The 14,748-nt window shown below is 54.6% G+C and overlaps 1 protein-coding gene across 1 annotated transcript; it reads right to left on the bottom strand.

Moving 5' to 3' along the window:
- Positions 1-552: 552 nt before the first annotated feature.
- GUCA1A (guanylate cyclase activator 1A) lies at positions 553-7,184 on the bottom strand. The gene is made up of 4 exons (XM_024558120.3): positions 6,633-7,184; positions 1,995-2,144; positions 1,541-1,634; positions 553-1,279 (listed from the first exon to the last, which is right to left on the bottom strand). Exons 1-4 carry the CDS (start codon positions 6,831-6,833, stop codon positions 1,116-1,118), a joined length of 609 nt encoding a protein of 202 aa, XP_024413888.1. The 5' UTR covers positions 6,834-7,184; the 3' UTR covers positions 553-1,115.
- Between the last annotated feature and the right edge of the window lie 7,564 nt (positions 7,185-14,748).

Genomic DNA, 14,748 nt, shown 5'->3' with positions numbered 1-14,748 from the left:
AGCAGGGGAAGTGTGAGGTGTGGTGCAGTCACTTCTGAATGAATACGGATTTCCTCTGGACAAGCGAGGGCTGTCTACGGCCCTTTTGGCCAGTGTCCGGCTGAAGCACACCTTCCCAGAGCGTGTGAGTGTGTGCACACCGGGGCGGTCATTAGTCGTGACTCCGATCTGTGCTACCGCCTAAGCATCCATCCTCTTCTTCGCAGCACTGTAACTTCTTGAAGGAATTTGTTGGGGTTTTTTTTCTATTACTGGGGCTCTTGGAGGTACTCCCTAAAAATGGGCATGATGACCCCTAATTGGTAACCTGTGAATCTAAGAGATACCCCCAGTTTACACCTAAGAAAACTCCCCACATCCCACAGCCCCCGTGTGACACCCACCCATCACACAGAGTGCACCTCCAACCTCCCACACATCATCTTTGCCACACGCAACCTCCAACTCCTCTTTCATGGCCCAAGTCCAGGGTCACCTCTGTGAGGCTGTCCCTGAGTCACCTCACTCACAGTTCCCCGTGCTCCTTCCTACAGGCATCCATCCACTCATGGCTCCCCTTAGCATGTTTTATTACAATGGTGCTCAGCCGGGGGGCTCCTTGACGATGAGAAGGGTCCTTTGCACATCTAACGTCTAGCATTAGTACGTAGTAGGTGTGCAATAAATACTTGTTGAATGAGCGAGAGGGAGGAATCAGTGCAAAGCACACAGGGAGGCTCGGGGTCCTGGGCTCCGTGCGGCACCAGGACGGAGGCTGCAGCCGCAGGACTTGCCGGATTCCATCGGAGCCCTGGGAAAGCTCAGCTCTGCCTCGGAGTGTCCATGACTAGAAGAGGGTGGGACCGGAAGCTGGGAAGAGCTGGGGGAGCTTCCAGGGGGGGCAAAGAGGAGCCTGAGGGCGGAGGGGTGTTGAGGAGTGCCACTGCTGGCAGGAAGCAGTCACCACCAGCTGAGTCACACAGAGGTTCAGAAGCCACCGGTCATGTCCCTGCCTCTGGACCCCCACCACAGCCCCGAGGGCAGGCTGGGCCTTGCAGCGCAGTAGGTTCTATCTAGTATAAAAGCCAGCAGACCGCTCACCCCCCTCCCCAGCACAGAATCTTCCGGGCAGTGGCTCAGCCGGCTGTCTCAGCTGCCCCACCCCCAGCCCCCTCCTGGTCTTGCTCCCCGTTCTGCAGCCTGCGCACAATGCTGGTAAGGTCCAGGCTTCGCGTCAGCGTGTCCAGGAGCATCTGGTCCTTCTGGACGCCCTCCATGAACTCCTCCAGGGACAGCTCCCCTGGTGGAGAGAAAGGGAGTCATGGGGAAGGGGGTGTCTGTGTTTCCGTGGCAGCACTGTGCCAGGCCTAGAGTCTTGTGACAGGGACAAGGACAATGCTGGGGGAGGTGGCTGTGACGGGGGGGGGGGGGGGGGGGGGGGGCAGGCAAAGGAGCAGGAGACCAAAGTCTGGTCCAGGAATCTGTAAACTCCAGGTCTGGGGCTGGGGCCCTACACCCTGCTGACCACCTTCCCCCGATGACCCCACCCCGGCCTCCTCACCATCCCCGTTGACATCGATCTTGGAGAACACTGTATCTGTGAACTCCTCTGCACTCATGGTGGAGTCGCTGCAGGGGTTAATGGCCCGGATGGCCTGGAGGGAAGAAGAGGTGAGAGGAGCCACCCCAGCCTAACTCAGTCTCGGGGTGGGGGAGGGTCGGTGAGCAGCCCCTGGCTCCCAACAAGGCGGGAGTGGAGGCCAGGGTGCCCAGCAGCAGAGCGGGCAGTAGCACGGAGCTGGGACTTACGAGTTTACACAGTCTCTTGGTACACTTGAGGAAACTGAGGCCCAGAGAGGGGAAGGAAAGTGGCTCAGGCCACCCAGCTGGTGAGGGCCAGAATTCCATCCTGTCCCCTTCCGAGGGTACAGCTCTGGCCGCTGAAGACCCAGCCTCGCCCCGCCCGCCCCCCCAGCCCCAGGTCCTCTGGCCCGGCCCTCTGCACCTGGAGTTACCCGGATGATGGTGAGCAGCTCGTCACGGTCAATGCATCCATTGCCATCGACGTCGTAGAGCTTGAAGTACCAGCGCAGCTTCTGTTCCACCTTCCCCTTGAGGACCAGGCTGAGCGCCGCCACGTACTCCATGAAGTCGATGTAGCCGTCCTGGACGGGGCAGCGGCCGTGAGCCCATTCCCATCGCGCAGCGCTCCACCCGCGGAGCCCGCCCTGCCTGCCCGAGAGGCTGCGATCGAACGGATGAACTAACCCCCACCCAGCGGCCTGCGGGTGGCTGCTGCCATCTCTTCACAGACATCTGGGCTGTAGCTGTCACTGGCTGCGTCTCTGTGCTTCTCAAACTTGAGCCCCTCCAGTTGCTTGTAGGTGGGAGAAGAGAAAGGAATTCCCCCGGGGTGGGAGTGTGGATTGGGTGAGTTTTCTGTGCTGGGGTGATGGCAGGAGGTCGGTGTGGAGGCAAGGAGAACCTTTCTCAGTCTTTCCTTTATTCTCCTGACTTTCCTCGCGCTCACTGTGAGCTGTGGCAGACTGAGGAATCGGAACTCACTGAGATGGGAACCGCATCCTGAAGGGAATGCAGTGTTGAGGACACGGGTTCGAATCCTGCCTTTGCCACCTCAAAGCCGTGGGATCTGGGACAGAGGATGCAATGTGTCTCTGGCCCTTGATTTTATTTTCATCTGTAATAATTATAATGGTACCTACCCCTATGGGATTGTTGTGGGATTACATGAGTTGATACACGTAAAGCACTCAACACTGCTGGGCATATAATAAGCACTCAATAAATGCTAGCTATGATTTCACTGTTGTTATAAAGAGATCACTATGCTGGCATGATGGGTATTCAGCAGCAACACATCTGGACGGGCCATATGGACTCACAAGATAGGAGCGCCCACTCCATTGGGGTGAGGGCAGGTGAGGGGCTCAGGGCGGCTTCTGAGGGGGGTGATGCCCTCATTGAGTCTTGGAGGGGTTGGCCGTGGGGAGAGCGGCACGAGACATTCCTGCAGGACATTTATCCAGGGTTCCCCGAATGTTCACCAGCTGACCATGTGCCCGGCCCTGCCAGTCCTCCTAAGAGGGTCTCTGCCCACCTCCCCCTAGACGGAGTGAGGCTGGGAGAGGGCAGCCCATGCCTTACAGATAGGCTGGGCCCTGTAAGGAAAGGAGAGCTGGACCAGAGCACATGAACTTAGAGTCCAGCCTCTAGTCCTTCACTTAGACTCTGGGACCGGGAAGTTACTGCGAAGCAGATTTGGGGGCAGCATGACGAACTCTTTAACAGGCAGAGCTGCCCGTGGGGGAAGGGCCAGCCTCATTCAGTAATGAGCTCTCCGTCATTGAACGTGTGCAAGCAGAAGTGTGAGCCCTGTTATAAGGGGCGTCGCGGACGCTGGGCAGGGTGGCCTCCGAGACCTCCTGGCTCGGTGCTGGCCTTTGGCCTAAGGTGAGGCCTTAACCTCTGTGAGCCCCACAGGGAGTATCGTGGTCATGGTGAACATTGTTTGTTTCCCACGTTCAAGGGCTTTCACACAGGCCTTAGCCCATTTGGTCCTGCCCGGCCCAGCTCCCAGGGTTGCCGTGGGAACAGGGGGAGACCCCTGGCAGCCTGGCTTGGAGAAGCCCACAAACAGCTAAGGAGTTTTCCTCTGGGCGGGGCTCGGTGAGGATGCTTTTGCTTTTCATTTCCCATCTTCCTGTGTTGTTGGAAATTTCACAATGTACTATATTACTTTTGTAACTTTTAAAAATGGCTTAACAGGGACATGGAAAATACGGGCTTTAGTTCCAGAAGGACCTAAACCTTGTCTTAGGAGAAGGGCAACCTTGGACGAGTCACACGGCCTCTTTGAGACACAGTCTCCTCAGATCTAAGATGGGAGCAGCAATATGCGCTTTTCAAGATTGTGGGACGAATTAGATTCAGTGAAACTACTGCGACGATACCAACTCCTTTTTAGTGCTTCCTGTACTGTTTCATTCATTTTACCCATGAAATCTCACAGCCGCTCCCAGGAGGGAGGTATCTTTGTCCCTGTTCTCAGCTGAGGCGCCTGAAGCTGAGAGAGGTTAGGCCACAGCTAGCGAATGAAAATCCTTTGCCCAGAAACCGGGTCTCCCAGGCCCTGCGTGGCGCTCGGACGCAGGGACGGAGCGTGTGCAGATTCAGGAGCACCTGTGTGACCGCTGGGCACGGCCAAGCTGTGTAAAACCGTGAAATAATCAAAGCACATGCTTGTCCCCCAGGTCACACTCCCACTCCCACTGCTGCACCCCCCAACTCTACCCGCCCAGCTCAGCACCCTGGGGGTCAGCCCTCTTCTAACTCAGGGGCTGGCAGACATTTCCGATATGGGGTCAGAAGGCGAATATTTCAGTTTTGACAAAATGTAAACGCATGGTGTGGTGGGTTCACTTATAAGTGTAGGCCCACGGGCCATTGTTGGCACACCCCAGCTTTGACTCCCTCTGTATCAAATCTCCTAGCCGGTAACTGCCCGGTGCTCCTGGCAGTGGGTGGAGGCACTGGTGCCCCAAGGGGGACTTAGCCGCTGGTGTGCAGGAGGCACTTTAGACGTTACAAAGAGGCTCTTCATTGAAATGAATATGTGTTTAAATTAATGTTTTATGAGATACAAAACTATTAAGCACCTATTGTGTTGCAGGCACTGTTTTGGGTGCTGAGGACACAGCAATGAACAAGACAGGTAAGAGGCCCGTCCCCACAGAGCTGTCACTGCAGCAGGGGAGAGAGCCGATACACAGAGTGGCTAAAAGTTACCCAACATCGTGCCTTAGGAGATAAGACAGCTCTGGGAAGCCTTGGGGGGCGGAACTAGAAAATGCAGGGGTGAGGGCTAGTCCCAGTTAAATAGGGTTTAAACCAGGAGGTCAGGGCAGCTGTGGGTGGGGAGGAGACATTTGAGCAGAGACTTGTAGCTGGGGAAGGTGTGAGCCAAAGAGAATTCTGAAGGAAGAGGGTCCCAGGAAGCACCAAAGCCCCTAAGGCAGGGGTGTGCACAGCATAACCGAGGAAGACAGGTTTGGGACAGTACAGGTGGTGCTTGCATGTGACAAAAATTGAAGAGATGGCGTATGAATGACTCGGATTAGGTAAATGCATGGTTGGTGGGTTGCCCCTGCCTGTGTCATGCATGTGATTTTGGAGGGTCCTTTGGAAGCATGTCTTGACCCAAAGGATTACCTTAGTAGGTGAGAAGCTGAGCTATTTTGGTGCATAAGGGTTTTAGGTATTGAGGCTCTTTCCCCTCCCGTTCAGGAAGCACTGCTGCTTTTGGAGGATTGGGAGGTCCGGCACCCTGACGCCATCCCTCCTGGTCTCTGAGCCCTGGGCTCCCGTGCTCTGCTTCCTCGAGCCCCCTTCAGGAAAGCCCTCGGGCACGACGATGCTGCCCTTGAGGCTGGGACTCAAAGCCCATAATCTGCTTTGGCCCTTTAACTCCAAATATTAGTGAGTTTTAAATAGCCTCTGAGCCCCAGCTCTCCCCAGAAGCCCTGCCTACAGTGGGGTTTGGTCCTCTGGGCAGCGAGGGGGCTGGGAAAGCTCTGGGCAGCTTCTCCTGGCTGCGGTGGACACGTGGCGGTGTGTCCACACATCTTGCCTTCCCCGTGAGTGCCAGCCGGGCGGGGACCAGCCAGGGTGGGGAGACGGGTTTGTGGGCCTGGGTTCTTCCACCACTACATCCTGACTGAATTGCTCCAGACAAACGGAGGGCTTGCTATTGAAAACCATCCAACACCCTAACTAATGTTCCCAGCAGATACAGGTGAATAAGCTGAGGCTGAGGGGAGAGCACGGGGTCAAGGTCACCCAGCTGATGAAAATCAGGGGCCCAAACTCACGGTGTCTAACTCCTTTTCCAGCGTTCCCTCTAGCTTATCTAGAAGTCTTCACCCAGTGCACCCAGGTGATTATTGGGGGGGACACACTTTGACCCCTGTGCAGATCTTTGACCCACTTGAGACAAGGTGAACTGAGGTCACTGGGTATTTTAGAGTTGAAATAGCCTGGATTCCCCAGTGGCAGGGCAACCCTGCCTGTCCCCAGGTCTAGCGTCCACCGAGCCTCACAGGTGACCCAAGTGACGTGGGCCTGCCCATCCAAGACCAGCCAGGGCGGGAGCCTACTCACCCTGCTGCACCCCTCCTTCTGCATCCTGTGAGCATCCCGGCCCGTGCAAAAGCACCACATACAGCAACGACCACTTAGTAGGTGCTTAATGACTGTCTTGTAAGTGTGCACGCTTGCTCCGGATGACTCAGAACGCGCGTTCGGGAGAGGCAGGGGGAGCCTCTCGGTTGGGCCTGCGAGTCCACTAGCTGCACACCTCTCTGTCTCCCCCCCGCAGAGCCAGGGCAGGGACGCCCGAGTCACTCCGAACCCCAGTGCCTGACTCACAGTAGGTGCTCAGTGACGTGAGAGCGGCTGAATCCCTAACATGGCCATTCAACCTCCCAGATAAACGAAATGTACGAAGGAAGCCACTCCTCCCTCCAGCGGACCTCGCTGCTCTCCCGGTGGCCGCCCCGCCCCCACCCCACCTCAGCTCTGCTGGCCGGGACTCCCCAGGCGCCCCTCTGACGCCCCGCCCCCAGGCCCCTGCTCACTTTGTTGAAGTCGAAGGTCTCAAACATCTGCTCCACATACTGGCTGGTCGACGGGCTCAGGTTCTTGAGGCCAAAGAACTGGCGGAACTCGTAGAGGGTGAGCTGGCCGGAGGGGCACTCGGTCATGAACTTCTTGTACCACTGGTGGCACTCGGTGCTGCTCAGCTCTTCCACCGACTTGCCTTCCATCACGTTGCCCATCGTCCAGGCCTGCAGGAGGCTGATGCCCGAGATGAACAAGTCCCCTGCCTGCTTCTCCCTGCACAAGGGTGGCTTGGCTTTTTAGAACTGGACCCTCCCGGCCCGCAGGCCTGGGTTCTCCAGATCTGAGCAAGGAAGGACCTGAGCAAGCAGGTGCAGGGAAATGTCGGGAGGAGGTGAGCAGGAGGGACAAGGTCATGGGGCTGAGTGAGCCTACACCCAACTCCAGGGGATGGCAGAGAGGTGGTACACAGGTCCCTAGGAGGTCCTCACAGCCAATGGGAACTGCTGCCTGGAGAAGAGGCATGAAAATAGAACAAGCTTTAGAGGAGCACAGGCCCAGGATTACGGCCTTGAGCTGACGGTGAGAGGATTGTCTTAACCCAGTCTGCAGTCTCCTTATCCCTTCTCTCCAGGACAGAGTGGGTGGCCAGCTGGCAGCTGTCCTGATCCTGTGAGTGCCACTCCCTTCTTGTCCTGTTTTGAGTGGGTTCCTCCCTCAGACACAGAAGGGAGGCACATATGAAACAGCTGGGCCAGCTGTGGGCTCTTTACAGGGCTGCTGCATGCAGCTGTCAGGCTGTGCATGGCACTTGGCCACTGCCACTGAGGGGTTCCAGTCGACCACAGACAGCTAACATAAGAGCGCTTTTGAGTGATGCGATGTGTGGGCCTCCAACGAGTCCTAAGCAGCCAGTGGGAACCCTTCCTACAATAGCTTGCACAAGCTTATCTAGCCAGGCATACACCCACCCACTGGTCCTGTTCTGACCACACTCTCAGATTCCCAGAGGTTGCACCTTTCCCATCCTGGGAGGCTTTGAATTCAGCCCTGCATCTGACTCTGAACCTGACACCATCACTTTCCAGGGACATGGGAATAGGGGACATTGAGTATGTGCCTAGAGGCCTGGGGTGTGTGTGTGTGTGTGTGTGTGTGTGTGTGTGTGTGTGAGAGAGAGAGAGAGCGAGAGGGCTGGCACACATGTGCATGGGTGAGCTGCTACCTGCTGGTCCCAGAAAGCTCCCAGGCCAAGCCCAGGGGCCCATCTCTGCAGCAACAGCTTTCTCTGACCTCTAGTGGGATGTTCTCTGACCATGGACTTTAACGGTGGTTCATTTATGGAGCCAACACGCAGGTGTGCTGAAGCTGGATGCTCCTGGGAAAAGTATGCAGCTGGCGCTCCCTCCACCCTGCCCCCTCCCTGATTGATTTCCCTCCCTCCTTTACAGGCAGACCGTGCGTGTCCCCTACCTCGGGCCAGAGGGAACCACCACCCACATTTCTGCTTTCCCAGCAAGCCCTTGGGTCCTCATTCAGGTTGCGCTGATGCACTAGTACAAAACTGTCTTTCACACCTGAGAAGGGGTGCCTTTGGGGGGTGATTTATAATCGCAGCTAACCTACCCTGTCCCGACCGGTACAGAGACTGCAGTTCAAATACTGCACAAAGTGTCGTGAGTGTTCCAGCCGCACCGGGCCTGCCGGGCTCCTCTCGGGAGCCCCCGCTGCGTGCCTGCTCCCTCCCACATTGCAAGGCTGCAAGGGAAGGATTCTTTTCTTTTTAAAAAAGTGATTTTTATTGATATTTGAGAAAGAGAGGAAAGGAGAGAGGAAGAGAAAAACATCAATTTGTTGTTCCATTTATTTATGCATTCATTGGTTGATTCTTGTATGTGCCCTGACCAGGGATCAAATACTCAACCTTGGTGTATCGGGACGATGCTCTAACCCAATGAGCTACCCGGCCCGGGCCAAGGAAAGGATGCAAAGCACTGTTTCTCCCCAGGCTGCAAAGCACTGTTTCTTCAGAGTGAAGACTAAGGAAGATTTTCATATATACACGTATGTATGTAAATATATTTACATACGTTGTATAATATAAATATACAAAGACATGTAAATATGTGTATGTATACTTTCTATAAATGTTATAGAGTCTGTATTGTATATAACATATATTAGCTGTCATCGTACACACTGAGGAGTGTACGGCCAAGTTATGCTATAGTAACGGCCCACTCTGCGGTCTCGGGGGTTTAAAGCACCATGAGGTTAACGTCTCTGGGCTTCAGTTTCACTCCTAAAATGGAGGTAACGGTGCCCACCTCTTAGGGCTGTTAAGAGGATTAAGTGAATTAAAATTAACATATGAAAAGCACTTAGCCCTGGTTGGTAAGGCTCAGTGGATTGAGTGCTGGCCTGCAAACCAAAGGGTCATCAGTTCAATTCCCACTCAGGGCACATGCCTGGGTTGCAGGCCAGGTCCCCAGTAGGGGGTGCACAAGAGGCAACCACACATTGATGTTTCTCTCCCTCTCTTTCTCCCTCCCTTCCCCTGTAAAACTAAATAAATAAAATCTTTTAAAAAACCCCACCTTACTAGATCTAACCCCATTCCCAACTCTCTGCCCCTTTGCCTACCTCTCCCCAACCCGCCCCCCCCAAAAAAAAGCTGGGAAAGAGAATTGTTTTCTTAGCCTCTCTTGCAGCTAAGAGTGGCCTTGTGACATGGTTTTGGCCAAAGAAATGTAAGTGAAGGTCTGCTACTTTTTCTGGGAAACCTTGCTTTCCTGATAAAAAGTGATACAAGATGAAGCTGGTGCCGCCCTTCTCCTGCTTTTGGCTTTGAATGTGAATGTGATGTCTAGAATGCAGCAGCCATCTTGGGATCATGAGGTTATAGGGGAGGGAAAGGCCAAGAAACCAGAAATGTCAACCATCACTGTGAACTGCCGAATCCATGGCAATAACCAATGTGTCTCCCCACAGTTCTGCTTATGTTTGAAAAAGAATCCCCTCTTTATTTAAACAAAAACAAAACAGGGCCCTCAGAGGCAGTTGGACAATGGAAGCATCAGGAAGACAGTGGTTCTCACGCAATTTTGTGTGAAGAATGTCAGGCTGTTGATCCTAGGAGGATTCCGTGAGAACTGGACAGAAGCGAGGACCAGTGTCCTGGAGGTCAGCTCAGAGACGCGGCCCAGCTCTGTCAAGGAAGGACAGTGACCACCTTCCGGCCATCAGGAGCAACCTGCACCCACGAGCTGTGCCCACTCCCTGGGCACAGAATGGAGTCCAGAGTGTGCGGACCTGTGCCCCTCGCACTGCCCAGGCCCAGCAGCCCTGTCTCCCACGGTGACCCCCTTTCAACACCTTGGGACACATATGAAACTCCAGAGGAAAGACCCTGGATGCCTAGAGAGGGATCGGTCTTCTCCCTTCCTGACCAAGATGCTTCAGATGAAATGAGCCACAGAGCTCCCTGGGAACCGGAGGCGACGGGGAGGGCTGCTTCTCTGTGCCTGCCTCTAGCGGCAGCTGCCAGAAATCACGGCGGGTGGGAGTGGGGATATGGGTGTGGGGATATGGGCCCTGGGCTAGGTCTGCTTCTCAGATCTGTCCTCCCCCCACCCCCAGGAAGTTCTCTTCCTTTCCACCATAAAGACCGCTGCTTGGTCTCCTTTCTGATTCTACAACTCTTCTCGCCCACTCTCCTGAGCAAGTTAATCCAAAGAGCCCGGAGCTTAGAACATCCCTCAGAAGACCAGAGAGACCGAGATGAAGTGACATTAACACCGTAGCTCCTGTCATTTGTGTGCCTGTGACCAGAAAGCGGTGACCGAAAAAATACCAACACTGCTCATTTCTAGGTCATGGGATCACTGGTTGTTTTTCTTCAATTATTACTTTTAATTTTTTTTCTGTATTTTTTAAATGGTTCACAATGAACATATGTTGCTCACACAATCAGAGAATAGTTGTTTTTGAAAAAAAGAAATCAAACAGGTCTGTTCCAGCTCTCCTTTACCTAAAGGGGTCATTTTAGGGTCCCTTGGAGGGGCTGGGATGGGCCAGCTTCGATCAAGCTCTCCAGGGCCTGTTTCCGGGGGAAGGGCAGGGAGGGCTCCTGCAGCAAACGTGCGTGGGGCCCAGGCTCCAATCTTCCCATGTCCTATTTACACTCTTCACGTTCAGGTACAAATACCACCTCCTCTGTGAAGCCTCCTGAAGCTGCAGAACTCCCCTGTCCTGCCTCAGCACACTCACATTTTGCTTCTGTGGCATATTAGTTTACTATGTTGCATAACAAGTTGCCACAAAGACAGCAGCTTAAAACTTTACACACTTATTATCTCAGTTTCTGCGGGCCAGGAGCCGGTTGTAGCTTAGCTGGTCCTCCGCCCAGGGCCTCAGGAGGCTGCAGTCCGAAGTCGTCTGGGTTGTGTTTTCATCTGGGGGCTAGACTGGGGAAAAGCCCACCCCCCCTTATCTGGGTTATTGGAAGAATTCATTTCCTGCAGCTCCGGGACTGAGGGCCCTGGTTTTTTGCTAGATGTTGTCTGGAGGCCACTCTCAGTTCCTAGAGGCTGCCTGAAGTTTCTAGAAGCTGCCTACACTTCTTGTTACATGGGCTCCTTAACAGGGCTCCTTCATCAAGCCAGAAAAGAGGCTCTCTCTCCAATCTGCTAAAATGGAATCTTCCATGATGTGACCTAACCAAGTGAGAGACACCCTGCCACCTTTGCCTATTCTGTGGGTTAGAAGCTGGTCACAGGTCTTGCCCACCCTCAGAGGGAGCGGACTGTACAAAGGCAGGGATGACAGAAGGTGGAGATCAGTGGTGGGGGGTGTCACTCTAGGGTCTACGACAACATCCGTACTTTACCATAACATAGATGCAACATTCATTTCTTTCTGGAATTATAAGCTGCTGCTATTGTCCAGCCTGCCCTCAGGAGTCCGCAAGTCCCAGAGGGTGGAGACCATGGTCTTACTCCATTCATGCATCCTTCAGCACCTGGTACCATGGGTTCCACGTGGTCCTTTGCAGGTTATTCTGTTTGCCCCTCCCCACTCCTTCTCCACCTTTCTCTGCCTGCTCTGAGCCCAGGAGACTGACCCCTATGGACCGGTCACCGGGCCCCCTGCCTTCTGGCTTCAGGCTGGGCTCATCATGGAGAAGCACTGGAAAGATACTGGAGGGTGGAAAAAGAAAAGGCTGGTCTTTCTTCTACCTTCAGCCAGAGCCCTGCCAGAGCTCCCTCGAGGCTCCTGGAACAAAGCCTCCTTCCCTCCCCCGCAGGCTTAGGAGTAAGAAGAATAGTTGTCACTCTCACTGGGCACATCACCAGTCCCCTAAACACCCCACTTCTCTGTAAATAGTCCCCTCATTCACCTCTCCTCAGTGACCCTTCTGAGAGTGACCATTTGACTGGCAGGGGCTGGAGCTGAATAAATGTTAAGTGAATGTGTGCATGTGTGATTAAAGAAAGCTCAGACCTCAGACGGGACAGAACTTTTATGGGGCATCTGCTGCTTTCGAGGCACCCCGAATAGGGTCACACAGCTCTGTGGGAATCGGGGGCTGACAAATAACATTCTTCTTCTTTTTTCAATCTTTCACCTGAGGATCTGTTTATTGATTTTAGAGAGGAAGGTGGGGGGTGGGGGAGAGAGAGAGGGAGAAACACCGTGGATCAGTTGCCTTCCGTATGCACCTCGACCAGGGATCGAACCTTTAACACTTCGGTGTGTGGGACGATCCTCCGACCAACTGAGCCACCTGGCCAGGGAGGGCCAGACAAATCACACTCTGGGACTGAAAAAAGTTTGTAAATGGCGATGGACAGAGACGTGACTCGGGGCGGTGAACACGCAGTACAGTGGACAGGTGACGGGCTGTGGGATTGGGCACCTGAAACCTGTATAACTTTGTCAACCGGTGCCACCCCAATGAGTTCAGCAGAAAGAGGAGAAGAGAGAAAACGTAAGAGGAGGTCCGAAGAGTCTTTCCACCTCACCAGCACACCGTTATCCTGTCTTTAAATCTCTGAGGGAGGCCTGGATGGGGCCGGAGGCCCCGACAGCTCCTCACCCCAGTGCCTTCCCCTGGGGCCCTGCTGCCTGCATAGTTCCACTCACAGAGAGCTGGCCTCCTTGGGGTGTGGGGCCCCATCCTGTGTCTACAGACTGGGGTGGGAATAGAATCCCACAGCTTCTCAGTCCTGGAGCCCAGCTTCTCCCTCCTCAGCAGCCCCGCTCAGTCCCGCTCTCCAGGTTCTCCCCAAAGACATGGGTGCCACGCCAGGGAGAATGGGGTCCACACCACGGCCTCCAGGAAGAGGAGAGAACACCAAGTGGACACGAGGGGGGTCTTGTGGTTTCCCCGGGCTGATCTGTCTGCAGGAATCCTTCCTGGGACAGATGCCACACAAGAGAGAGAGGATCCACCTGGCAGAATGGCACCAACGAGGGGGACAGTTGAGGCAGGTGCCAGAGTGGAAGCCAGGCTGGGAAGAGTCTGGAGGGGCTGCAAACCCAGGCCTGACATCCCCCTCCAAGGCTGCCCGCCGGCCCCTCTCCTCCCCCCACCGCCAGAAACACAGCAGGACCCTGAGCACCAGTTCTTCTGCCTGCCGGGACCATCCCACCCAGACCCACGCGGGACCTGTGCCAGCTTCTTTAAAAGGTTCCTGAACCTTCCATGGAGGCTGCTGTACCAAGGTGAACCTCAAGGGGGAGACTATTCTTCATCGGACAGGAGGAGGTGCCAGTTTAGGGAGCAGAGACGCTGGCCTCCCCTCACGCTGCCCCTGGGGCTGTCAGGTGTGTGTAGGGCGGGGGAGACGGTTCTTGTTTATTTTTGCAGCGGAGGACCCAGCTGCACCTGGGGTTCCGCTGGTGTCTGTGAGTGATTGGACGAAGAATGAAGGCTTTTGGCTCCATGTAGATGGAAAACTCGTATTTGCCTCTGTTCCTTTTCAAAATCCCACGACAGCGGCAATAAAGGCACTTTTAAAACTCCACATCCGCAGAAGCGAAGAGAAGGAACACAGCAGATTAGAGGCTGTAAGCAAATTACAGAGAACAGGAGGCAGATGGACGAGTGGTAACCGATCCAGGTGTGGAAAGTTGAGACTTAAACGCTTTTAAGGAGCAGGAAGACGCGGAGGTTGGCGCAGTCGCAAAGCCTGCTCCTGGGAGCAGTCGGGAGGCTCGGGAGGTGGGTGTTGAGGCAGGGGCGTAAGCAGCTAGGAAAATTCCTGGGCAAGTGGAATGGGGAAACTGAGACAAGAAAATTAAACAAGGCCAAACAGTTTGAGCAATTTACAGCCATCTGGTGAATCGCAAGACCTTATCTCCCCTAACCAAGGACACTTGAGAGCGGGGAGTGCATACCTCTCCTCCCTAACTGGAGAATACTTAGCTTCCCTGGCCATAAACCACAGGTGTCCGAGGAAGAGAGGAATGCTAATGCAAACGGGGAGCTATCACTGGGACAAAGGGCGTGCAAGCTTGGGAAGAGGCTGCTCGACTCCCCTCCCCTTTCTCCCAAGAGAAAGGGCACATCCCGTGTTGGCCCTAGGAATCTCCCCCTCCCGAATCCCGAATCCCCACGTTTCCCCTATATAAACTTGCTTTGGAAAGCTCAAGGGAAGGTGGATGTGAGGGGTTTTACCCTCCACCTTCTCAGACTGCTGGCCTCTGATATTAATAAGAGAGCAATTATAATCCAATCCCTGTCTCTGCTTTTTGGCCGAGAGGTGACAGGCAGCATGGGCCCCAAACTCGGTTGCCCTCAGGTTTCAAGGGCAGAAGGCGCCCTGAAAGGACTGGTGGAAAGTTGGTGGAAGAAGCAATTGCCTTCCCAGATGCCCTCCGCCAGGCAGCAGAACAGGCATCTTGAGGCATCTATCCTCTCTGGCCCTGGACGAAGGTTATTCTGGAGATTTGAACCTGAGAGGCCCTGGCCTCTGGGCACAACTCAGGAAGGCAGAAGGGCTGCTCTGAAATTTGGGGAGTTGAGGTAAGAGTGAGACATCCCCCACTCCAGCTCCTTTCTGTGCTAGCTCCTCAAATACCCACAACCAGGCAGGAGCGACCAGGTACAGATGCCAAATGGCCTGTTTC

This window comes from Desmodus rotundus, chromosome 11, assembly GCF_022682495.2.
Source record: "Desmodus rotundus isolate HL8 chromosome 11, HLdesRot8A.1, whole genome shotgun sequence".
Lineage (NCBI taxonomy): Eukaryota > Metazoa > Chordata > Mammalia > Chiroptera > Phyllostomidae > Desmodus > Desmodus rotundus.
The sequence above is the reverse complement of the archived record's forward strand: the minus strand, read 5'-3'. Positions and strand labels throughout refer to the sequence as shown.